We start from the raw sequence: 27,566 nt of genomic DNA on the forward strand, positions 1-27,566 counted from the left end.
GTCCTGTTAACACAACACAAGGTGTGTCAGTGTCCTGTTAACACAACACAAGGTGTGTTAGTGTCCTGTTAACACAACACAAGGTGTGTCAGTGTCCTGTTAACACAACACAAGGTGTGTTAGTGTCCTGTTAACACAACACAAGGTGTGTCAGTGTCCTGTTAACACAACACAAGGTGTGTTAGTGTCCTGTGTTAGTACAACACAAGGTGTGTCAGTGTCCTGTTAACACAACACAAGGTGTGTTAGTGTCCTGTTAACACAACACAAGGTGTGTCAGTGTCCTGTTAACACAACACAAGGTGTGTCAGTGTCCTGTTAACACAACACAAGGTGTGTCAGTGTCCTGTTAACACAACACAAGGTGTGTCAGTGTCCTGTTAACACAACACAAGGTGTGTTAGTGTCCTGTTAACACAACACAAGGTGTGTCAGTGTCCTGTTAACACAACACAAGGTGTGTTAGTGTCCTGTTAGTACAACACAAGGTGTGTTAGTGTCCTGTGTTAACACAACACAAGGTGTGTCAGTGTCCTGTTAACACAACACAAGGTGTGTTAGTGTCCTGTTAACACAACACAAGGTGTGTCAGTGTCCTGTTAACACAACACAAGGTGTGTCAGTGTCCTGTTAACACAACACAAGGTGTGTCAGTGTCCTGTTAACACAACACAAGGTGTGTTAGTGTCCTGTTAATAACACAAGGTGTGTTAGTGTCCTGTGTTAACACAAATCAAGGTGTGTCAGTGTCCTGTTAACACAACACAAGGTGTGTCAGTGTCCTGTTAACACAACACAAGGTGTGTTAGTGTCCTGTTAACACAACACAAGGTGTGTTAGTGTCCTGTGTTAACACAACACAAGGTGTGTTAGTGTCCTGTTAACACAACACAAGGTGTGTCAGTGTCCTGTTAACACAACACAAGGTGTGTCAGTGTCCTGTTAACACAACACAAGGTGTGTCAGTGTCCTGTTAACACAACACAAGGTTTTCCATCCAAGTCAGTGTTGTCCTGTGTTCACAACACAAGGTGTGTCAGTGTCCTGTTAACACAACACAAGGTGTGTCAGTGTCCTGTTAACACAACACAAGGTGTGTTAGTGTCCTGTTTAACACAACACAAGGTGTGTCAGTGTCCTGTTAACACAACACAAGGTGTGTAGTGTCCTGTTAACACAACACAAGGTGTTTAGTGTCCTGTGTTAACACAACACAAGGTGTGTCAGTGTCCTGTTAACACAACACAAGGTGTGTTAGTGTCCTGTTAACACAACACAAGGTGTGTCAGTGTCCTGTTAACACAACACAAGGTGTGTCAGTGTCCTGTTAACACAACACAAGGTGTGTCAGTGTCCTGTTAACACAACACAAGGTGTGTCAGTGTCCTGTTAACACAACACAAGGTGTGTTAGTGTCCTGTTAACACAACACAAGGTGTGTCAGTGTCCTGTTAACACAACACAAGGTGTGTCAGTGTCCTGTTAACACAACACAAGGTGTGTCAGTGTCCTGTTAACACAACACAAGGTGTGTCAGTGTCCTGTTAACACAACACAAGGTGTGTCAGTGTCCTGTTAACACAACACAAGGTGTGTCAGTGTCCTGTTAACACAACACAAGGTGTGTTAGTGTCCTGTTAACACAACACAAGGTGTGTCAGTGTCCTGTTAACACAACACAAGGTGTGTTAGTGTCCTGTGTTAGTACAACACAAGGTGTGTCAGTGTCCTGTTAACACAACACAAGGTGTGTTAGTGTCCTGTGTTAGTACAACACAAGGTGTGTCAGTGTCCTGTTAACACAACACAAGGTGTGTCAGTGTCCTGTTAACACAACACAAGGTGTGTTAGTGTCCTGTTAACACAACACAAGGTGTGTTAGTGTCCTGTTAACACAACACAAGGTGTGTTAGTGTCCTGTTAACACAACACAAGGTGTGTCAGTGTCCTGTTAACACAACACAAGGTGTGTCAGTGTCCTGTTAACACAACACAAGGTGTGTCAGTGTCCTGTTAACACAACACAAGGTGTGTCAGTGTCATGTTAACACAACACAAGGTGTGTCAGTGTCCTGTTAACACAACACAAGGTGTGTTAGTGTCCTGTTAACACAACACAAGGTGTGTCAGTGTCCTGTTAACACAACACAAGGTGTGTCAGTGTCCTGTTAACACAACACAAGGTGTGTTAGTGTCCTGTTAACACAACACAAGGTGTGTCAGTGTCCTGTTAACACAACACAAGGTGTGTTAGTGTCCTGTTAACACAACACAAGGTGTGTTAGTGTCCTGTTAACACAACACAAGGTGTGTCAGTGTCCTGTTAACACAACACAAGGTGTGTTAGTGTCCTGTTAACACAACACAAGGTGTGTTAGTGTCCTGTTAACACAACACAAGGTGTGTTAGTGTCCTGTTAACACAACACAAGGTGTGTCAGTGTCCTGTTAACACAACACAAGGTGTGTCAGTGTCCTGTTAACACAACACAAGGTGTGTTAGTGTCCTGTTAACACAACACAAGGTGTGTTAGTGTCCTGTTAACACAACACAAGGTGTGTTGTATCATGTTAACACAACACAAGGTGTGTCAGTGTCCTGTTAACACAACACAAGGTGTGTCAGTGTCCTGTTAACACAACACAAGGTGCGTTAGTGTCCTGTTAACATAACACAAGGTGTGTTAGTGTCCTGTGTTAGTACAACACAAGGTGTGTCAGTGTCCTGTTAACACAACACAAGGTGTGTCAGTGTCCTGTTAACACAACACAAGGTGTGTTAGTGTCCTGTGTTAGTACAACACAAGGTGTGTTAGTGTCCTGTGTTAGTACAACACAAGGTGTGTTTGTGTCCTGTTAACACAACACAAGGTGCGTTAGTGTCCTGTGTTAACATAACACAAGGTGTGTTAGTGTCCTGTGTTAGTACAACACAAGGTGTGTCAGTTTCCTGTTAACACAACACAAGGTGTGTCAGTGTCCTGTTAACACAACACAAGGTGTGTTAGTGTCCTGTGTTAGTACAACACAAGGTGTGTCAGTGTCCTGTTAACACAACACAAGGTGTGTTAGTGTCCTGTGTTAGTACAACACAAGGTGTGTCAGTGTCCTGTTAACACAACACAAGGTGTGTTAGTGTCCTGTGTTAGTACAACACAAGGTGTGTCAGTATCATGTTAACACAACACAAGGTGTGTCAGTGTCCTGTTAACACAACACAAGGTGTGTCAGTGTCCTGTTAACACAACACAAGGTGTGTCAGTGTCCTGTTAACACAACACAAGGTGTGTCAGTGTCCTGTTAACACAACACAAGGTGTGTTTGTGTCCTGTTAACACAACACAAGGTGTGTCAGTGTCCTGTGTTAACACAACACACGGTGTGTTAGTGTCCTGTGTTAGTACAACACAAGGTGTGTCAGTATCATGTTAACACAACACAAGGTGTGTCAGTATCATGTTAACACAACACACGGTGTGTTAGTGTCCTGTGTTAGTACAACACAAGGTGTGTCAGTGTCCTGTTAACACAACACAAGGTGTGTCAGTGTCCTGTTAACACAACACAAGGTGTGTCAGTGTCCTGTTAACACAACACAAGGTGTGTCAGTGTCCTGTTAACACAACACAAGGTGTGTCAGTGTCCTGTTAACACAACACAAGGTGTGTTTGTGTCCTGTTAACACAACACAAGGTGTGTCAGTGTCCTGTGTTAACATAACACAAGGTGTGTTAGTGTCCTGTGTTAGTACAACACAAGGTGTGTCAGTATCATGTTAACACAACACAAGGTGTGTCAGTGTCCTGTTAACACAACACAAGGTGTGTCAGTGTCCTGTTTAACACAACACAAGGTGTGTTAGTGTCCTGTGTTAACACAACACAAGGTGTGTTAGTGTCCTGTGTTAGTACAACACAAGGTGTGTCAGTATCATGTTAACACAACACAAGGTGTGTCAGTGTCTGTTAACACAACACAAGGTGTGTTAGTGTCCTGTTAACACAACACAAGGTGTGTTAGTGTCCTGTTAACACAACACAAGGTGTGTCAGTGTCCTGTTAACACAACACAAGGTGTGTTAGTGTCCTGTGTTAGTACAACACAAGGTGTGTCAGTGTCCTGTTAACACAACACAAGGTGTGTCAGTGTCCTGTTAACACAACACAAGGTGTGTTAGTGTCCTGTTAACACAACACAAGGTGCGTTAGTGTCCTGTGTTAACATAACACAAGGTGTGTTAGTGTCCTGTGTTAGTACAACACAAGGTGTGTCAGTTTCCTGTTAACACAACACAAGGTGTGTCAGTGTCCTGTTAACACAACACAAGGTGTGTTAGTGTCCTGTGTTAACACAACACAAGGTGTGTTAGTGTCCTGTGTTAGTACAACACAAGGTGTGTTTGTGTCCTGTTAACACAACACAAGGTGTGTTAGTGTCCTGTGTTAGTACAACACAAGGTGTGTCAGTGTCCTGTTAACACAACACAAGGTGTGTTAGTGTCCTGTGTTAGTACAACACAAGGTGTGTCAGTATCATGTTAACACAACACAAGGTGTGTCAGTATTACATTTACATTTAAGTCATTTAGCAGACGCTCTTATCCAGAGCGACTTACAAATTGGTGCATACACCTTATGACATCCAGTGGAACAGCCACTAGCATCTAAATCTTTTTTTTTTTTTTGGGGGAGAAGGGGGTGAGAAGGATTACTTACCCTTACTTACCCTATCCTAGGTATTCCTTGAAGAGGTGGGGTTTCAGGTGTCTCCGGAAGGTGGTGATTGACTCCGCTGTCCTGGCGTCGTGAGGGAGTTTGTTCCACCATTGGGGGCCAGAGCAGCGAACAGTTTTGACTGGGCTGAGCGGGAACTGTACTTCCTCAGTGGTAGGGAGGCGAGCAGGCCAGAGGTGGATGAACGCAGTGCCCTTGTTTGGGTGTAGGGCCTGATCAGAGCCTGGAGGTACTGAGGTGCCGTTCCCCTCACAGCTCCGTAGGCAAGCACCATGGTCTTGTAGCGGATGCGAGCTTCAACTGGAAGCCAGTGGAGAGAGCGGAGGAGCGGGGTGACGTGAGAGAACTTGGGAAGGTTGAACACCAGACGGGCTGCGGCGTTCTGGATGAGTTGTAGGGGTTTAATGGCACAGGCAGGGAGCCCAGCCAACAGCGAGTTGCAGTAATCAAGACGGGAGATGACAAGTGCCTGGATTAGGACCTGCGCCGCTTCCTGTGTGAGGCAGGGTCGAACTCTGCGGATGTTGTAGAGCATGAACCTACAGGAACGGGACACCGCCTTGATGTTAGTTGAGAACGTCAGGGTGTTGTCCAGGATCACGCCAAGGTTCTTAGCGCTCTGGGAGGAGGACACAATGGAGTTGTCAACCGTGATGGCGAGATCATGGAACGGGCAGTCCTTCCCGGGAGGAAGAGGAGCTCCGTCTTGCTGAGGTTCAGCTTGAGGTGGTGATCCGTCATCCACACTGATATGTCTGCCAGACATGCAGAGATGCGATTCGCCACCTGGTCATCAGAAGGGGAAAGGAGAAGATGAATGTGTGTCGTCTGCATAGCAATGATAGGAGAGACCATGTGAGGTTATGACAGAGCCAAGTGACTTGGTGTATAGCGAGAATAAGAGAGGGCCTAGAACAGAGCCCTGGGGGACACCAGTGGTGAGAGCGCGTGGTGAGGAGACAGATTCTCGCCACGCCACCTGGTAGGAGCGACCTGTCAGGTAGGACGCAATCCAAGCGTATCCAAGTATCCAAGTATCATGTTAACACAACACAAGGTGTGTCAGTGTCCTGTGTTAACACAACACAAAGTGTGTTAGTGTCCTGTGTTAGTACAACACAACCAGCAGACTTCTCTTGCGATGCCACAGGTGTTACAGACAGTGAATAGTATCCAGTCCAGTCAGTCCCTCTCTCTCTTTCTGTCCGTCCGTTCGTCCGTCCATCCCTCTCTCTCTCTATCTCTCTGTCTGTCCGTCCGTCTCCCTCTCTCTCGCTCTGTCTGTCTGTCTGTCTGTCTGTCTGTCTGTCCGTCTGTCCGTCTCCCTCTCTCTCTCTCTCTCTCTCTCTCTCTCTCTCTCTCCCTCTCTCTCTCTTTCTCTCTCTCTCTCTGTCCATCTGTCTGTCTGTCTGTCTGTCTGTCTGTCTGTCTGTCTGTCTGTCTGTCTGTCTGTCTGTCTGTCTGTCTGTCTCTCTCTCTCTCTCTCTCTCTCTCTCTCTCTCTCTCTCTCTCTCTCTCTCTCTCTCTCTCTCTCTCTCTCTCTCTCTCTCTCTCTCTCTCTCTCTTTCTGGCCATCTGTCTGGCTGTCTGTCTCTCAGTTTGTCTCTCCGTCTGTTCCTCTGTAGCGTTCGCTTCTCTATTCTTTATCTTAACACATTTCCATATAGTGCTGGGGAATTAAGGAATATGGCTATTGGGGAATAAGAGAATTAGGGAATAAGATAATAAGGGAATAATGGAATAAGGCTATTCAGGAATAAGGAAATAAGGGAATAAGGCTATTAGGGAATACGGCTATTAGGGAATAAGCTATTAAGGAATAAGGAAATAAGGGAATAAGGCTATTAAGGAATAAGGAAATAAGGGAATAAGGCTATTAGGGAATAAGGCTATTAGGGAATAAGGAAATAAGGCTATTAGGGAATAAGGAAATAAGAGAATAATGGAATAAGGCTATCCAGAAATAAGGAAATAAGGGAATAAGGCTATTAGGGAATAAGGAAAAAAGGGAATAAGGCTATTAGGGAATAAGGAAATAAGGGAATAGGGAAATAAGGGAATATGGGAATACGGCTATTAGCGGATAAGGGAATAAGGCTATTAAGGAATAAGGCTATTAGGGAGTAAGGGATTAAGGCTATTAGGGCATAAGGCTATTAGGAAATAAGGCTATTAGGAAATAAGGGAATAAGGCTATTAGGGAGTAAGGGATTAAGGCTATTAGGGAATAAGGCTATTAGGAAATAAGGAAATAAGGGAATAAGGCTATTAGGGAGTAAGGGAATAAGGCTATTAGGGAATAAGGCTATTAGGAAATAAGGAAATAAGGGAATAAGGCTATTAGGGAGTAAGGGAATAAGGCTATTAGGGAATAAGGCTATTAGGAAATAAGGAAATAAGGGAATAAGGCTATTAGGGAATAAGGCTATTAGGGAATAAGGCTATTAAGGAATAAGGAAATAAGGGAATAAGGCTATTAGGGAATAAGGAAATAAGGGAATAAGGCTATTAGGGAATAAGGCTATTAGGAAATAAGGAAATAAGGGAATAAGGCTATTAGGGAATAAGGAAATAAGGGAATAAGGCTATTAGGGAATAAGGCTATTAGGGAATAAGGCTATTACGGAATAAGGAAATAAGGGAATACGGCTATTAGGGAATAAGGGAATAAGGCTATTAGGAAATAAGGAAATAAGGGAATAAGGCTATTAGGGAATAAGGGAATAAGGCTATTACGGAATAAGGATATTAGGGAATAAGGCTATTAGGGAATAAGGCTATTACGGAATAAGGATATTAGGGAATAAGGCTATTAAGGAATAAGGAAATAAGGGAATAAGGCTATTAAGGAAAAAGGAAATAAGGGAATAAGGCTATTAGGGAATATGGCTATTAGGGAATAAGGAAATAAGGCTATTAGGGAATAAGGAAATAAGAGAATAATTGAATAAGAGAATGATGGAATAAGGCTATTAGGGAATAAGGGAATAAGGCTATTAGGGAATAAGGGAATAAGGCTATTAGGGAATAAGGCTATTAGGGAATGATGGAATAAGGCTATTAGGGAATAAGGGAATAAGCCTGTCCCGTTGTCATGTGTTTGAGTGTCTGTGTGTGTTTGGTTTGGGCGTGTGCTTGTGTGCTTGTGTGTTTGTGTGTTTGTTTGTGTGTGTGTGTGTGTGTACGTATGCGCATACGCACTTGTGTGTGTGCCAATCTGTATTCTCGTTAGTTACATTGATGAAACAATGTTCCATATTCAGATGAGATGAGAGTTAGCTAGGCTCCTCCAATTATGTGGAAGTCTCTGAGGCCCATGTGTCAAGTCTACGAGGCTTCAGGACTCAGCACACTGCTGCATCTCTTATTCAACTTCCCCTTGTGTTTTATAGTATTATAACCTTTCACTCTGTAACACATGTCTGAGAGTTAGACTACTACAATTATGTTGAGGTTTCAGAGACCCCAAGTCTGAGAGTTAGACTACTACAATTATGTTAAGGTCTCAGAGGCCCCATGTTGTCTTGTGCAGAACAGACTATAGTGTTTAGTCAAAGAAAGAGGACTGCTGCCACACTGACACACATTGACTTGGTTTTATTAAACCTGACATCTACCATCTCCTCTCTGACATCTACCATCTCCTCACTGACATCTACCATCTCCTCTCTGACATCCACCATCTCCTCTCTGACATCTACCATCTACTCACTGACATCTACCATCTCGTCTCTGACATCTACCATCTCCTCTCCGACATCTACCATCTCCTCTCTGACATCTACCATCTCCTCTCTGACATCCACCATCTCCTCACTGACATCCACCATCTCCTCACTGACATCTACCATCTCCTCTCTGACATCTACCATCTCCTCACTGACATCTACCATCTCCTCTCTGACTTCTACCATCTCCTCTCCGACATCTACCATCTCCTCACTGACTTCCACCATCTCCTCTCTGACTTCCACCATCTTCTCTCTGACATCCACCATCTTCTCTCTGACATCCACCATCTCCTCTCTGACATCCACCATCTCCTCTCTGACTTCCACCATCTCCTCTCTGACATCCACCATCTCCTCTCTGACATCTACCATCTCCTCTCTGACATCTACCATCTCCTCTCTGACTTCCACCATCTCCTCTCTGACATCCAGCATCTCCTCTCCGACATCTACCATCTCCTCTCTGACTTCTACCATCTCCTCTCCGACATCTACCATCTCCTCTCTGACTTCTACCATCTCCTCTCCGACATCTACCATCTCCTCTCTGACTTCTACCATCTCCTCTCTGACATCTACCATCTCCTCTCCGACATCTACCATCTCCTCTCTGACATCCACCATCTCCTCTCTGACATCCACCATCTCCTCTCTGACATCCACCATCTCCTCTCTGACATCCACCATCTTCTCTCTGACATCTACCATCTCCTCTCTGACATCTACCATCTCCTCTCTGACATCCACCATCTCCTCTCTGACATCCACCATCTCCTCTCTGACATCCACCATCTCTTCTCTGACATCCACCATCTCCAGCTCTCTGATCATCTCCTCTCTGACCATCTCCTCTCTGACATCCCACCATCTCCTCTCTGACATCTACCATCTCATCTCCTCTCCTCACTGACATCTACCATCTCCTCATGACATCCACCATCTCTGACATCTACCATCTCCTCTCTGACATCTACCATCTCCTCTCTGACATCTCTCTCTCTGACTTCCACCATCTCCTCTCTGACATCCACCATCTCCTCTCTGACATCTACCATCTCCTCTCTGACATCCACCATCTCCTCTCTGACTTCCACCATCTCCTCTCTGACATCCACCATCTCCTCTCTGACTTCCACCATCTCCTCTCTGACATCTACCATCTCCTCTCTGACATCCACCATCTCCTCTCTGACATCTACCATCTTCTCTCTGACATCTACCATCTCCTCTCTGACATCCACCATCTCCTCTCTGACATCCACCATCTCCTCTCTGACATCCACCATCTCCTCTCTGACATCCACCATCTCCTCTCTGACATCTACCATCTGACCTACCTGACCCCATTCACTCTCACATTATACTGAACATTAAGATAACATCAGTCCTACCTGACCCCATTCACTCTCAAATTATACTGAACATTAAGATAACATCAGTCCTGAGGGTTGATATCAGGGGTGTTTTCTGAGGGTGGTCTGAGGTTTGATATCAGGGGTGTTTTCTGAGGGTGGTCTGAGGTTTGATATCAGGGGTGTTTTCTGAGGGTGGTCTGAGGGTTGATGTCAGGGGTGTTTTCTGAGGGTGGTCTGAGGGTTGATATCAGGGGTGTTTTCTGAGGGTGGTCTGAGGGTTGATATCAGGGGTGTTTTCTGAGGGTGGTCTGAGGGTTGATATCAGGGGTGTTTTCTGAGGGTGGTCTGAGGGTTGATATCAGGGGTGTTTTCTGAGGGTGGTCTGAGGTTTGATATCAGGGGTGTTTTCTGAGGGTGGTCTGAGGGTTGAGATGGCTTGTTTTCTGAGGGTGGGCTGAGGGTTGAAATAAGGGTTGTTTTCTGCGGGTGGGCTGAGGGTTGAGATGGCTTGTTTTCTGAGAGTGGGCTGAGGGTTGAGATGGCTTGTTTTCTGCGGGTGGGCTGAGGGTTGAAATAAGGGTTGTTTTCTGCGGGTGGGCTGAGGGTTGAAATAAGGGTTGTTTTCTGCGGTTGGGCTGAGGGTTGATATCAGGGGTGTTTTCTGAGGGTGGGCTGAGGGTTGAGATGGCTTGTTTTCTGAGAGTGGGCTGAGGGTTGAGATGGCTTGTTTTCTGAGGGTGGGCTGAGGGTTGAAATAAGGGTTGTTTTCTGCGGGTGGGCTGAGGGTTGATATCAGGGGTGTTTTCTGAGGGTGGGCTGAGGGTTGAGATGGCTTGTTTTCTGAGAGTGGGCTGAGGGTTGAGATGGCTTGTTTTCTGAGAGTGGGCTGAGGGTTGAGATGGCTTGTTTTCTGCGGGTGGGCTGAGGGTTGAAATAAGGGTTGTTTTCTGCGGGTGGGCTGAGGGTTGATATCAGGGGTGTTTTCTGAGGGTGGGCTGAGGGTTGAGATGGCTTGTTTTCTGAGAGTGGGCTGAGGGTTGAGATGGCTTGTTTTCTGCGGGTGGGCTGAGGGTTGAAATAAGGGTTGTTTTCTGAGGGTGGGCTGAGGGTTGAAATAAGGGTTGTTTTCTGCAGGTGGGCTGAGGGTTGAGATAAGGGGTGTTTACAGATCTCTCCTAAACATTGATTTTGTTATTTTCTCTCTTTCAGGGTGGTACCGAGGATTCTCCACCAGGAAGCCCACAATCAAGGTAAATTACCTGGTGCTCTCATTCCTACAACGTCATTTGCTACGTGTGTTTCAACACTACACTGTCGACCACTATGATTGGCTGTGCACCTACACTCTCTAGAGTTTACCACTCTGATTGGCTGTTAACATACACACTCTAGTGTTTACCACTCTGATTGGCTGTTTATCTAAACTTTCTAGGGTTTACCACTCTGATTGGCTGTGCACAAACACTCTCTAGTTTTTCCCACTCTGATTGGCTGTTTTCATACACTCTCTAGTGTTTACCACGCTGATTGGCTGTTTTCACGCTGTGATTGGTGCATTAGTGTATAGCCATGGGGTTCTGCAGTTTTTATGCCTCAATTGAAACAAGGGTTAGTGTTTCATACACCTTATCCACTGTAGTTACAGGAGAAAAGAGGGAAAAACACTCACTATTGGACTAATACAATCCCTGCTTTTGGCGTATGATACAGTGTGTATAATGGGGAGGCAGGGTAGCCTAGTGGTCAGAGCGTTGGACTAGGAACCGAAAGGTTGCAAGTTCAAATCCCCGAGATGACAAGGTACAAATCTGTCTTTCTGCCCCTGAACAGGCAGTTAACCCACTGGTCCTAGGCCGTCATTGAAAATAAGAATTTGTTCTTAACTGACTTGCCTGGTTAAATAAATCAAATAAAATTGATCTATAATGCATCAAGCAATCCATTACATGTATTGTGTATGAAAGGATATTAGTGTATCCAAGTTTATTTGTTCTGCTCCTGCATTAGTGCGTGAAACACTCCAGACGGGTACATTAGACTGTACAGGAACAGACGGTGCATAGTGTGTCATCTCAGCAACATACAGCATACAATATAAATACAACAGAGTCACAGAGCTACATTTGAGGAACAATGGGAAAGTAATTCTGCTTTGAAAGTTGATTAACTTGTAAACTCACTTTTGAGAAAATGGCAGAGCTGGTTAGGCTGTTTTCATGTTATCCAGAGCGTTGGTGACCTTATCTGTGCTGTGGGCAAAAATGTAATTACGCTTTTTTTGCCAACGTTTACTGACCCCGGCAATATTCAATGTTGTTGAGCCTTCGTATATTCATCAGTTATTCTGTGCTCTGGTACACACAGACGACAGTGAATCTGAGTAGATGGCCAGACTGAATTTACGATCGCACCTGAAATGTTTATTTGTATAGTGGAGTGTTTTGTTAAGACATGAAGCTAGCTAGCTAAACAGTGAACCCAAATCCCGTCTCATGACGTTACTACCCTGCATGAATCTGCACGTAGTTAACCAACAAGGTTCAATGTTAGCAAGCTAACATAGGGGTATAACTAGTCAAACAAATGGCTCTGAGATATGAATAATAAGATCATACTATATCAGGAAGTCTGAAGCTGTACTATATCAGGTCTGAAGCTGTACTATATCAGGAGGTCTGGAGCTGTACTATATCAGGTCTGAAGCTGTACTATATCAGGTCTGAAGCTGTACTATATCAGGAGGTCTGGAGCTGTACTATATCAGGAGGTCTGGTGCTGTACTATATCAAAAGGTCTGAAGCTGTACTATATCAGGTCTGAAGCTGTACTATATCAGGAAGTCTGAAGCTGTACTATATCAGGTCTGAAGCTGTACTATATCAGGTCTGAAGCTGTACTATATCAGGAGGTCTGAAGCTGTACTATATCAGGTCTGAAGCTGTACTATATCAGGAAGTCTGAAGCTGTACTATATCAGGTCTGAAGCTGTACTATATCAGGTCTGAAGCTGTACTATATCAGGAAGTCTGAAGCTGTACTATATCAGGAGGTCTGAAGCTGTACTATATCAGGTCTGAAGCTGTACTATATCAGGTCTGAAGCTGTACTATATCAGGTCTGAAGCTGTACTATATCAGGAGGTCTGTAGCTGTACTATATCAGGTCTGAAGCTGTACTATATCAGGTCTGAAGCTGTACTATATCAGGAGGTCTGGAGCTGTACTATATCAAAAGGTCTGAAGCTGTCCTATATCAGGTCTGAAGCTGTACTATATCAGGAAGTCTGAAGCTGTACTATATCAGGTCTGATGCTGTACTATATCAGGAGGTAGGAAGCTGGACTATATCAGGTCTGAAGCTGTACTATATCAGGAGGTCTGAAGCTGTACTATATCAGGAGGTCTGAAGCAGTACTATATCAGGTCTGAAGCTGTACTATATCAGGTCTGAAGCTGTACTATATCAGGAGGTCTGAAGCTGTACTATATCAGGAGGTCTGAAGCTCTACTATATCAGGATGTCTGAATCTGTACTATATCAGGAGGTCTGAAGCTGTACTATATCAAGTCTGAAGCTGTACTATATCAGGTCTGAAGCTGTACTATATCAGGTCTGAAGCTGTACTATATCAGTAGGTCTTAAGCTGTACTATATCAGGAGGTCTGAAGCTGTACTATATCAGGAGGTCTGAAGTTGTACTATATCAGGTCTGAAGCTGTACTATATCAGGTCTGAAGCTGTACTATATCAGGAGGTCTGAAGCTGTACTATAGCAGGAGGTCTGAAGCTGTACTATATCAGGAGGTCTGAAGCTGTACTATATCAGGTCTGAAGCTGTACTATATCAGGAGGTCTGAAGCTGTACTATATCAGGAGGTCTGAAGCTGTACTATATCAGGTCTGAAGCTGTACTATATCAGGAGGTCTGAAGCTGTACTATATCAGGAGGTCTGAAGCTGTACTATATCAGGTCTGAAGCTGTACTATATCAGGTCTGAAGCTGTACTATATCAGGAGGTTTGAAGCTGTACTATATCAGGTCTGAAGCTGTACTATATCAGGAGGTCTGAAGCTGTACTATATCAGGAGGTCTGAAGCAGTACTATATCAGGTCTGAAGCTGTACTATATCAGGTCTGAAGCTGTACTATAACAGGAGGTCTGAAGCTGTACTATATCAGGAGGTCTGAAGCTGTACTATATCAGGATGTCTGAATCTGTACTATATCAGGAGGTGTGAAGCTGTACTATATCAAGTCTGAAGCTGTACTATATCAGGTCTGAAGCTGTACTATATCAGGTCTGAAGCTGTACTATATCAGTAGGTCTGAAGCTGTACTATATCAGGAGGTCTGAAGCTGTACTATATCAGGAGGTCTGAAGTTGTACTATATCAGGTCTGAAGCTGTACTATATCAGGTCTGAAGCTGTACTATATCAGGAGGTCTGAAGCTGTACTATAGCAGGAGGTCTGAAGCTGTACTATATCAGGAGGTCTGAAGCTGTACTATATCAGGTCTGAAGCTGTACTATATCAGGAGGTCTGAAGCTGTACTATATCAGGAGGTCTGAAGCTGTACTATAGCAGGAGGTCTGAAGCTGTACTATATCAGGAGGTCTGAAGCTGTACTATATCAGGTCTGAAGCTGTACTATATCAGGAGGTCTGAAGCTGTACTGTATCAGGAGGTCTGAAGCTGTACTATATCAGGAGGTCTGAAGCTGTACTATATCAGGTCTGAAGCTGTACTATATCAGGAGGTCTGAAGCTGTACTATATCAGGAGGTCTGAAGCTGTACTATATCAGGTCTGAAGCTGTACTATATCAGGAGGTCTGAAGCTGTACTATATCAGGAGGTCTGAAGCTGTACTATATCAGGTCTGAAGCTGTACTATATCAGGTCTGAAGCTGTACTATATCAGGAGGTCTGGAGCTGTACTATATCAGGAGGTCTGAAGCTGTACTATATCAGGAGGTCTGAAGCTGTACTATATAAGGTCTGAAGCTGTACTATATCAGGTCTGAAGCTGTACTATATCAGGAGGTTTCAAGCTGTACTATATCAGGTCTGAAGCTGTACTATATCAGGAGGTCTGAAGCTGTACTATATCAGGAGGTCTGAAGCTGTACTATATCGGGAGGTCTGAAGCTGTACTATATCAGGAGGTCTGAAGCTGTACTATATCAGGAGGTCTGAAGCTGTACTATATCAGTTCTGAAGCTGTACTATATCAGGAGGTCTGAAGCTGTACTATATCAGGAGGTCTGAAGCTGTACTATATCAGGAGGTCTGAAGCTGTACTATATCAGGAGGTTTGAAGCTGTGCTATATCAGGTCTGAAGCTGTACGATATCAGGAGGTCTGAAGCTGTACTATATCAGGAGGTCTGAAGCTGTACTATATCAGTTCTGAAGCTGTACTATATCAGGAGGTCTGAAGCTGTACTATAACAGGAGGTCTGAAGCTGTACTATATCAGGAGGTCTGAAGCTGTACTATATCAGGATGTCTGAATCTGTACTATATCAGGAGGTGTGAAGCTGTACTATATCAAGTCTGAAGCTGTACTATATCAGGTCTGAAGCTGTACTATATCAGGTCTGAAGCTGTACTATATCAGTAGGTCTGAAGCTGTACTATATCAGGAGGTCTGAAGCTGTACTATATCAGGAGGTCTGAAGTTGTACTATATCAGGTCTGAAGCTGTACTATATCAGGTCTGAAGCTGTACTATATCAGGAGGTCTGAAGCTGTACTATAGCAGGAGGTCTGAAGCTGTACTATATCAGGAGGTCTGAAGCTGTACTATATCAGGTCTGAAGCTGTACTATATCAGGAGGTCTGAAGCTGTACTATATCAGGAGGTCTGAAGCTGTACTATATCAGGAGGTCTGAAGCTGTACTATATCAGGTCTGAAGCTGTACTATATCAGGAGGTCTGAAGCTGTACTATATCAGGTCTGAAGCTGTACTATATCAGGAGGTCTGAAGCTGTACTATATCAGGAGGTCTGAAGCTGTACTATATCAGGTCTGAAGCTGTACTATATCAGGTCTGAAGCTGTACTATATCAGGAGGTCTGGAGCTGTACTATATCAGGAGGTCTGAAGCTGTACTATATCAGGAGGTCTGAAGCTGTACTATATCAGGTCTGAAGCTGTACTATATCTGGTCTGAAGCTGTACTATATCAGGAGGTTTGAAGCTGTACTATATCAGGTCTGAAGCTGTACTATATCAGGAGGTCTGAAGCTGTACTATATCAGGAGGTCTGAAACTGTACTATATCGGGAGGTCTGAAGCTGTACTATATCAGGAGGTCTGAAGCTGTACTATATCAGGAGGTATGAAGCTGTACTATATCAGTTCTGAAGCTGTACTATATCAGGAGGTCTGAAGCTGTACTATATCAGGAGGTCTGAAGCTGTACTATATCAGGAGGTCTGAAGCTGTACTATATCAGGAGGTTTGAAGCTGTGCTATATCAGGTCTGAAGCTGTATGATATCAGGAGGTCTGAAGCTGTACTATATCAGGTCTGTAGCTGTACTATATCAGGTTTGAAGCTGTACAATATCATGAGGTCTGACACTGTACTATATCATGAGGTCTGAAGCTGTACTATATCAGGAGGTCTGAAGCTGTACTATATCAGGATGTCTGAAGCTGTACTATATCAGGATGTCTGAAGCTGTACTATATCAGGAGGTCTGAAGCTGTACTATATCAGGAGGTCTGACACTGTACTATATCAGGAGGTCTGAAGCTGTACTATATCAGGAGGTCTGATACTGTACTATATCAGGAGGTCTGAAGCTGTACTATATCAGGAGGTCTGAAGCTGTACTATATCAGGTTTGAAGCTGTACTATATCAGGAGGTCTGACACTGTACTATATCAGGAGGTCTGAAGCTGTACTATATCAGGAGGTCTGAAGCTGTACTATATCAGGATGTCTGAAGCTGTACTATATCAGGAGGTCTGAAGCTGTACTATATCAGGTCTGAAGCTGTACTATATCAGGTCTGAAGCTGTACTATATCAGGTCTGATGCTGTACTATATCAGATCTGAAGCTGTACTATATCAGGAGGTCTGAAGCTGTACTATATCAGGTCTGAAGCTGTACTATATCAGGTCTGAAGCTGTACTATATCAGGTCTGAAGCTGTACTATATCAGGAGGTCTGAAGCTGTACTATATCAGGTCTGAAGCTGTACTATATCAGGTCTGAAACTGTACTATATCAGGAGGTCTGAAGCTGTACTATATCAGGAGGTCTGAAGCTGTACTATATCAGGATGTCTGAAGCTGTACTATATCAGGAGGTCTGAAGCTGTACTATATCAGGATGTCTGAAGCTGTACTATATCAGGAGGTCTGAAGCTGTACTATATCAGGTCTGAAGCTGTACTATATCAGGAGGTCTGAAGCTGTACTATATCAGGAGGTCTGAAGCTGTACTATATCAGGAGGTCTGAAGCTGTACTATATCAGGAGGTCTGAAGCTGTACTATATCAGGTCTGAAGCTGTACTATATCAGTAGGTCTGAAGCTGTACTATATCAGGAGGTCTGAAGCTGTACTATATCAGGAGGTCTGAAGCTGTACTATATCAGGAGGTCTGAAGCTGTACTATATCAGGTCTGGAGCTGTACTATATCAGGAGGTCTGTCGTATTGTCTGAGCCCCTCCTGTTGCTTTGTTCGCCTTATAGGCTGGTACAGGATGGTACACACATAAGCGCACACACAAATGCACACGCACACTCACAAACACACAGAACCGTGGTAGGTCTCGACAACAGAGATAAAGCACCATGCTTTAACCCCATTAGTGTGCTTCCTTTGTTGTTAGATATCCAGTTGACCTCTTTAGAAGCCAGTTTGTACTAATACAATGTATTAATGTCAAAAGCTAACTGTACAAAAACAATTCTTTACCACTAAAAGCCATTTTGTATGATTCATTTTTAGAAACAGTACCTAGAGAGAAGTAGTATTACAGTATTATAGTTTAACATTTTGGCAATTAAGTCCTTTTTTTACTTACCCAGATGACTGGACGCATGCTAGCTGTACCCATAGACTTCTATGCATTGTGCTAACGCTAGTTAGCAATGGCTCACAAATCTACAGTACCTTCAACTTTTTTCAAACAGCACGCAGATATCCAAATGGTATTCACGTCTTCATTGCCAAAATCTCACACTATCCCTTCAACGGTACATAAGACGCAGTTGAAACTGCATAGATGTTTTATTCATAACACTAGAGGACTCTATAACGCTGTGATCTGAAGCTATTTCATTTATGTTTCTCTGCATTGTCAGGCGTTCTTTTTGAAGCTTCTATAACACCGGTCATTAGGCTTAATTGTTTTGCACTTTGAGGCAGATACCCTTTTTTTGTAATGTTCAGCTTCTGTGTTATAGACTTAATTTTAAATTACAACCTAACACTGTAGCACTTATAAGTGCTGGGTGTTTTATTTTTCATTTATTTTATTTAAACTTTATTTAATCAGTGAAGTCACATTGAGATTGAGCCCTGACCAAGAAAGCAGCACATATGAGTTCCCTTTTGTGTGGTCTGTAACCTGTGATGTAGCCTCTATTGGATTGAACTGTGTGTAAAGGGCGGCAGGTAGCCTAGCTGGTGGCAGTTAGCCTAGTGGCAGGTAGCCCAGCTGGTGGCAGGTAGCCTAGCTGGTGGCAGTTAGCCTAGTGGCAGGTAGCCTAGTGGCAGGTAGCCTAGCTGGTGGCAGTTAGCCTAGTGGCAGGTAGCCTAGCTGGTGGCAGTTAGCCTAGTGGCAGGTAGCCTAGTGGCAGTTAGCCTAGTGGCAGGTAGCCTAGCTGGTGGCAGTTAGCCTAGTGGCAGGTAGCCTAGCTGGTGGCAGTTAGCCTAGTGGCAGGTAGCCTAGTGGCAGGTAGCCTAGCTGGTGGCAGGTAGCCTAGTGGCAGGTAGCCTAGCTGGTGGCAGGTAGCCTAATGGCAGGTCGCCTAACTAGTGGAAGGTAGCCTAGTGGCAGGTAGCCTAGTGGCATGTAGCCTAGTGGCAGGTAGCCTAGTGGCAGGTAGCATAGCTGGTGGCAGTTAGCCTAGTGGCAGGTAGCCAAGCTGGTGGCAGGTAGCCTAATGGCAGGTAACCTAGTGGCAGGTAGCCTAGCTGGTGGCAGTTAGCCTAGTGGCAGGTAGCCTAGCTGGTGGCAGTTAGCCTAGTGGCAGGTAGCCGAGCTGGTGGCAGGTAGCCTAATGGCAGGTAACCTAGTGGCAGGTAGCCTAGCTGGTGGCAGGTAGCCTAGTGGCAGATAGCCTAGTGGCATGTAGCCTAGTGGCATGTAGCCTAGCTGGTGGCAGGTAACCTAGTGGCAGGTAACCTAGTGGCAGGTAGCCTAGCTGGTGGCAGTTAGCCTAGTGGCAGGTAGCCGAGCTGGTGGCAGGTAGCCTAATGGCAGGTCGCCTAACTAGTGGCAGGTAGCCTAGTGGCAGGTAGCCTAGCTGGTGGCAGGTAGCCTAGTGGCAGGTAGCCTAGCTGGTGACAGTTAGCCTAGTGGCAGGTAGCCTAGCTAGTGGCAGGTAGCCTAGTGGCAGGTATTCTAGCGGCAGGTAGCCCAGTGACAGGTAGCCTAGCTAGTGGCAGGTAGCCTAGCTAGTGGCAGATAGCCTAGTGGCAGGTATTCTAGCGGCAGGTAGCCCAGCGACAGGTAGCCTAGCAGCAGGTAGCCTAGTGACAGGGAGCCTCGTGGCAGGTAGCGTAGTGGCAGGTAGCCTAGCTAGTGGCAGGTAGCCTAGTGGCAGATAGCCCAGTGGCAGGTAGTCTAGCAGCAGGTATTCTAGCGGCAGGTAGCCTAGTGGCAGGTATTCTAGCAGCAGATAGCCTAGCAGCAGGTATTCTAGCGGCAGGTAGCCTAGCGGCAGGTAGCCTAGCAGCAGGTAGCCTAGTGGCAGGTAGCCTAGTGGCAGGTAGCCTAGCTAGTGGCAGGTAGCCTAGTGGCAGGTAGCCTAGTGGCAGGTAGACTAGCTAGTGGCAGGTAGACTAGTGGCAGGTAGCCTAGTGGCAGGTAGCCTAGCTAGTGGCAGGTAGACTAGTGGCAGGTAGCCTAGTGGCAGGTAGCCTAGCTAGTGGCAGGTAGACTAGTGGCAGGTGACTAGCTAGTGGCAGGTAGACTAGTGGCAGGTAGCCTAGTGGCAGGTAGCCTAGCTAGTGGCAGGTAGACTAGTGGCAGGTAGCCTAGCGGCAGGTAGCCTAGCTAGTGGCAGGTAGACTAGTGGCAGGTAGCCTAGCTAGTGGCAGGTAGACTAGTGACAGGTAGCCTAGTGGCAGGTAGACTAGCTAGTGGCAGGTAGACTAGTGGCAGGTAGCCTAGTGGCAGGTAGCCTAGCTAGTGGCAGGTAGACTAGTGGCAGGTAGCCTAGCTAGTGGCAGGTAGCCTAGTGGCAGGTAGACTAGTGGCAGGTAGCCTGCTAGTGGCAGGTAGACTAGTGACAGGTAGCCTAGTGGCAGGTAGACTAGCTAGTGGCAGGTAGACTAGTGGCAGGTAGCCTAGCTAGTGGCAGGTAGACTAGTGGCAGGTAGCCTAGCTAGTGGCAGGTAGACTAGTGACAGGTAGCCTAGTGGCAGGTAGACTAGCTAGTGGCAGGTAGACTAGTGGCAGGTAGCCTAGCTAGTGGCAGGTAGACTAGTGGCAAGTAGCCTAGCTAGTGGCAGGTAGACTAGTGACAGGTAGCCTAGTGGCAGGTAGCCTAGCTAGTGGCAGGTAGCCTAGTGGCAGGTAGCCTAGCGGCAGGTAGCCTAGTGGCAGGTAGGCCAGCGGCAGGTAGCCTAGCAGCAAGTATTCTAGCAGCAGGTAGCCTAGCAGCAGGTAGCCTAGCGGCAGGTATTCTGCCGGCAGGTAGCCTAGCAGCAGGTAGTCTGGCAGCAGGTATTCTAACAGCAGATAGCCTAGTGGCAGGTAGCCAGGTGGCAGGTAGCCCAGGGGCAGGTAGCCTAGAGGCTGGGAGTAGAGGAGAGGAAAGGAAAAAGAGAGGAGAGGGAAGGGAGAGGTGAGGAGAGGAGAGTGGAGAGGAAAGGAAAGAGAGAGGTGAGAGGAAGAAGAATGGAAAGGAATGAGAGGAAAGGCAGAGGAGAGGAGAGGAGAGGAGAGGAGAGGAGAGGGCAGGGCAGGGCAGTGAAGGGGACATTGCCCTGTGTAGGGTGCCATCTTTCATATGGGATGTTAAACGGGTGTCCTGACTCTCTGTGTAACGTATCGTAAATGTAGGTGTGTTAACCCTGGTGTTCTGGCTAAATGTCTATTTGGCCCTCATATCATCCATGGTCGCCTAATCATCCCCAGCTTCCAATTGGCTCATTCATCCCCCTCATCTCTCCTGTAACTATTCCCCAGGTTGTTGCTGTAAATGAGAATGTGTTCTTAGTCAATTTACTTTGTAAACTCCATTCTAAATGAGGACTGTGAACTATAACTCCATTCTAAATGAGGACTGTAAACTATAACTCCATTCTAAATGAGGACTGTAACCTATTACTCTATTCTAAATGAGGACTATAAACTATAACTCCATTCTAAATGAGGACTGTAAACTATAACTCCATTCTAAATGAGGACTGTAAACTATAACTCCATTCTAAATGAGGACTGTAAACTATAACTCTATTCTAAATGAGAACTGTAAACTATAACTCCATTCTAAATGAGGACTGTAAACTATAACTCCATTCTAAATGAGGACTGTAACCTATTACTCTATTCTAAATGAGGACTGTAAACTATAACTCCATTCTAAATGAGGACTGTAAACTATAACTCCATTCTAAATGAGGACTGTAAACTATAACTCTATTCTAAATGAGGACTGTAAACTATAACTCCATTCTAAATGAGGACTGTAAACTATAACTCCATTCTAAATGAGGACTGTAAACTATAACTCCATTCTAAATGAGGACTGTAAACTATAACTCCATTCTAAATGAGGACTGTAAACTATAACTCCATTCTAAATGAGGACTGTAAACTATAACTCCATTCTAAATGAGGACTGTAAACTATAACTCTATTCTAAATGAGAACTGTAAACTATAACTCCATTCTAAATGAGGACTGTAAACTATAACTCCATTCTAAATGAGGACTGTAAACTATAACTCCATTCTAAACGAGGACTGTAAACTATAACTCCATTCTAAATGAGGACTGTGAACTATAACTCCATTCTAAATGACGACTGTAAACTTTAACTCAATTCTAAATGAGGACTGTAAACTATAACTCCATTCTAAATGAGGACGTAACTAACTGTTTGGTGCATAGTATTTCTAAAATCTGCTGACAGTTACCGAGGCCAACTACTCCGTGTGTGTGTGTGTGTGTGTGTGTGTGTGTGTGTGTGTGTCCGCATCAAATCAAATGATCAAATCAAATGTTATTTGTCATGAATACAACAGGTGTAGATAGACCTTACAGTGAAATGCTCACTTTACAAGCCCTTAACCAACAGTGCAGTTTTAAGAAAACAAGAGTTAAGAAAGTATTTGCTAAAATAAACTGAAGTAAGAAATAAATAGAAGATAAATGGATTAAAGCATAGTAGCATTTATCAAGCATTTTTAGAAAAACACTATATTAGCACTTATGATAGCATCTGAACGGCCTCCATTTATCAACTAGAAGTCATGTATATCTACTGCCAAGTAAGGCTAGAACTGAAACAGAATAGTACACCGATCCGTCAGCATTGCGTTCCTGTGTGCCTCAGTTTGTAGAGCAGGGCAGTTGGGTTTGTGGGTTTAATTCCTGATAGATTTCCCACTACTGCAAGTCGCTTGGGGTAAAATATGACATGTACTGGTATAATATATACTGATGTATTAGCAGCCAGCATTTCTGCACGTGAAGTTAACCTTTAACTAGGCGTAAAGCGAGAAGAGCGGAGGAATTGGCCTCCCGAGTGGCACTGCATCACAGTGCTTGATGTGTCACTACAGACCCGGGTTCGAGCGCAGGCTGTGTTTACAGGCCGTGACCGGGAGACCCATGAGGCGGCACACAATTGGGTCAACATCGTCCGGGTTAGGTGAGCAATGTGTCAAGAAGCAGTGCGGCTTGGCAGGGTCGTGTTTCGGAGGATGCATGGCTCTCGGCCTTCGCCTCTCCCGAGTCCGTAGGTGAGTTGCAGCGAAGGGACAAGACCGTAACTACCAATTGGAGAGAGAAAGGGGTAAAAGTACAAAAACATTCAATAAAGAGAGGAGGTATTTCCACACATTAAGCTAACTGTTAGCTAGGCGCTAGCTGTGGAGGTATTTCCTCACATGAAGCTAACGTTAGCTAGGCGCTAAGCGCTAACAGTGGAGGTAGGCCTATTTCTACACTTAACGGCTAGGCGCTAAGCGCTAACAGTGGAGGTATGCCTATTTCTACACTTAACGGCTAAGCGCTAACAGTGGAGGTATGTCTATTTCTACACTTAATGGCTAGGCGCTAAATGACTTCATAAGCGTGAGTAATTCACAGCAGCTCTGTCCCTGGGCTCCAATAACTTGGCAGCCACAACCATGTGTGGACTTGCCCCAGTTCTGACACACACACACCGTGCCAGCGCAGTCACCTTCCACAGCAGATTAGCTTGGCTGAGTCACATCACAGCCCAGCCTGGCCATGCCACACAAACACACACACAAACACACACACAAACACACGGCTTGGTCGTGGTACAAGGTGGAACCACGGTCATTTCCAGCATGACTCTTTGATGTGCTGCCACATGGCGACTTCGCCACATGGGCACAGAGGTGTGTGTGCGTGTGTGTGTGTGTGTGCGTGTGTGTGTGTGTGTGTGCGCTTGCGTGCGTGCGTGCGTGTGTGCGTGTGTGTGTGTGTGTGTGTGTGTGTGTGTGTGTGTGTGTGTGTGTGTGTGTGTGTGTGTGTGTGTGTGTGTGTGTGTGTGTGTGTGTGTGTGTGTGTGTGTGTGTGCCCAGAGTCTATCTATCCCTGGAGCAGAAAGTCAGCTGTAACTAGGGCTGTGACGGTAATTGATTAACCCTGTAACTGACAGTTATGGATGAAGACTGTCATCAAAATAAATAAAATGTCAAAGTTGTTTAAAAATCTGTCTTCATTTACTTGTGCTTCATTCTAAAACTAGAGGACTCCAGATATCTCCAGGAGTGATTCTAAAGCTAGAGGACTCCAGATATCTCCAGGAGTGATTCTATAGCTAGAGGACTCCAGATATCTCCAGGAGTGATTCTATAGCTAGAGGACTCCAGATATCTCCAGGAGTGATTCTATAGCTAGAGGACTCCAGATATCTCCAGGAGTGATTCTATAGCTAGAGGACTCCAGATATCTCCAGGAGTGATTCTATAGCTAGAGGACTCCAGATATCTACAGGAGTGATTCTATAGCTAGGGGACTCCAGATATCTCCAGGAGTGATTCTATAGCTAGAGGACTCCAGATATCTACAGGAGTGATTCTATAGCTAGAGGACTCCAGATATCTACAGGAGTGATTCTATAGCTAGAGGACTCCAGATATCCACCGGAGTGATTCTATAGCTAGAGGACTCCAGATATCTCCAGGAGTGATTCTATAGCTAGAGGACTCCAGATATCTCCAGGAGTGATTCTATAGCTAGAGGACTCCAGATATCTCCAGGAGTGGTTCTATAGCGAGAGGACTCCAGATATCCACAGGAGTGATTCTATAGCTAGAGGACTCCAGATATCTCCAGGAGTGATTCTATAGCTAGAGGACTCCAGATATCTCCAGGAGTGATTCTATAGCTAGAGGACTCCAGATATCTCCAGGAGTGATTCTATAGCTAGAGGACTCAAGATATCTACAGGAGTGATTCTATAGCTAGAGGACTCCAGATATCTCCAGGAGTGATTCTATAGCTAGAGGACTCCAGATATCTACAGGAGTGATTCTATAGCTAGAAGACTCCAGATATCTCCAGGAGTGATTCTATAGCAAGAGGACTCCAGATATCCACATGAGTGATTCTATAGCTAGAGGACTCCAGATATCTCCAGGAGTGATTATATAGCTAGAGGACTCCAGATATCCACCAGAGTGATTCTATAGCTAGAGGACTCCAGATATCTACAGGAGTGATTCTATAGCTAGAGGACTCCAGATATCTCCAGGAGTGATTCTATAGCTAGAGGACTCCAGATATCTCCAGGAGTGGTTCTATAGCGAGAGGACTCCAGATATCCACAGGAGTGATTCTATAGCTAGAGGACTCCAGATATCTCCAGGAGTGATTCTATAGCTAGAGGACTCCAGATATCTCCAGGAGTGGTTCTATAGTTAGAGGACTCCAGATATCTACAGGAGTGATTCTATAGCTAGAGGACTCCAGATATCCACCGGAGTGATTCTATAGCTAGAGGACTCCAGATATCTCCAGGAGTGATTCTATAGCTAGAGGACTCCAGATATCTCCAGGAGTGATTCTATAGCTAGAGGACTCCAGATATCTCCAGGAGTGATTCTATAGCGAGAGGACTCCAGATATCCACAGGAGTGATTCTATAGCTAGAGGACTCCAGATATCTCCAGGAGTGATTCTATAGCTAGAGGACTCCAGATATCTCCAGGAGTGATTCTATAGCTAGAGGACTCCAGATATCTCCAGGAGTGATTCTATAGCTAGAGGACTCCAGATATCTCCAGGAGTGATTCTATAGCTAGAGGACTCCAGATATCTCCAGGAGTGATTCTATAGCTAGAGGACTCCAGATATCTACAGGAGTGATTCTATAGCTAGGGGACTCCAGATATCTACAGGAGTGCTTCTATAGCTAGGGGACTCCAGATATCCACCGGAGTGATTCTATAGCTAGAGGACTCCAGATATCTCCAGCAGTGATTCTATAGCTAGAGGACTCCAGATATCTCCAGGAGTGATTCTATAGCTAGAGGACTCAGATATCTCCAGGAGTGGTTCTATAGTGAGAGGACTCCAGATATCCACAGGAGTGATTCTATAGCTGGAGGACTCCAGATATCTCCAGGAGTGATTCTATAGCTAGAGGACTCCAGATATCTCCAGGAGTGATTCTATAGCTAGAGGACTCCAGATATCCACCAGAGTGATTCTATAGCTAGAGGACTCCAGATATCTACAGGAGTGATTCTATAGCTAGAGGACTCCAGATATCTCCAGGAGTGATTCTATAGCTAGAGGACTCCAGATATCTACTGGAGTGATTCTATAGCTAGAGGACTCCAGATATCCACCAGAGTGATTCTATAGCTAGAGGACTCCAGATATCTACAGGAGTGATTCTATAGCTAGAGGACTCCAGATATCTCCAGGAGTGATTCTATAGCTAGAGGACTCCAGATATCTCCAGGAGTGGTTCTATAGTTAGAGGACTCCAGATATCTACAGGAGTGATTCTATAGCTAGAGGACTCCAGATATCCACAGGAGTGATTCTATAGCTGAGGACTCCAGATATCTCCAGGAGTGATTCTATAGCGAGAGGACTCCAGATATCCACCAGAGTGATTCTATAGCTAGAGGACTCCAGATATCTACTGGAGTGATTCTATAGCTAGAGGACTCCAGATATCTCCAGGAGTGATTCTATAGCTAGAGGACTCCAGATATCCACCGGAGTGATTCTATAGCTAGAGGACTCCAGATATCTCCAGGAGTGATTCTATAGCTAGAGGACTCCAGATATCTACAGGAGTGATTCTATAGCTAGAGGACTCCAGATATCTACAGGAGTGATTCTATAGCTAGAGGACTCCAGATATCTCCAGGAGTGATTCTATAGCTAGAGGACTCCAGATATCTCCAGGAGTGATTCTATAGCTAGAGGACTCCAGATATCTCCAGGAGTGATTCTATAGCTAGAGGACTCAAGATATCTACAGGAGTGATTCTATAGCTAGAGGACTCCAGATATCTACAGGAGTGATTCTATAGCTAGCTTTTTATAATAATACATTTTCTTCACATTTTCAAAAAGTCACATCCAATTATCCACTTCTGGAAACCAGGACAACATGAAAGGATATTTTTAAAGTACTTGGACAGCTTTGTGACATCAACTGGAGTTTGGTGGTCAAGATGTGTTGGTACCTGTACTAATGGAGCAAAAGCCATGACAGGGAGACATAGTGGAGTGGTAACGCGCGTGCAAGCAGTTGCTCCCGACGCCACTTGGGTACACTGCAGCATCCACCGAGAGGTTCTTGGGTACACTGCAGCATCCACCGAGAGGCTCTTGGGTACACTGCAGCATCCACCGAGAGGCTCTTGGGTACACTGCAGCATCCACCGAGAGGTTCTTGGGTACACTGCAGCATCCACCGAGAGGCTCTTGGGTACACTGCAGCATCCACCGAATGGTTCTTGGGTACACTGCAGCATCCACCGAGAGGCTCTTGGGTACACTGCAGCATCCACGAGAGGCTCTTGGGTACACTGCAGCATCCACCGAGAGGCTCTTGGGTACACTGCAGCATCCACCGAGAGGCTCTTGGGTACACTGCAGTATCCACCGAGAGGCTCTTGGGTACACTGCAGCATCCACCGAGAGACTCTTGGGTACACTGCAGCATCCACCGAGAGGCTCTTGGGTACACTGCAGCATCCACCGAGAGGATCTTGGGTACACTGCAGCATCCACCGAGAGGCTCTTGGGTACACTGCAGCATCCACCGAGAGGCTCTTGGGTACACTGCAGCATCCACCGAGAGGCTCTTGGGTACCTTGCAG

The 27,566-nt window shown here is 45.2% G+C and overlaps 1 protein-coding gene across 9 annotated transcripts in view; it reads left to right on the plus strand.

Moving 5' to 3' along the window:
* The window catches only part of dock3 (dedicator of cytokinesis 3), a 532,012-nt gene that overhangs the window by 160,569 nt on the left and 343,877 nt on the right, over nucleotides 1–27,566 (plus strand). For all 9 annotated transcript variants that reach the window (XM_052474129.1, XM_052474134.1, XM_052474126.1 and 6 more), the window contains exon 3: nucleotides 11,028–11,068. In XM_052474129.1, coding sequence (XP_052330089.1) covers nucleotides 11,028–11,068 — 41 coding nt within the window. The remainder of the gene's footprint in view (nucleotides 1–11,027; nucleotides 11,069–27,566) is intronic.

Source organism: Oncorhynchus keta, chromosome 21, assembly GCF_023373465.1.
Source record: "Oncorhynchus keta strain PuntledgeMale-10-30-2019 chromosome 21, Oket_V2, whole genome shotgun sequence".
In the NCBI taxonomy this organism is placed as follows: domain Eukaryota; kingdom Metazoa; phylum Chordata; class Actinopteri; order Salmoniformes; family Salmonidae; genus Oncorhynchus; species Oncorhynchus keta.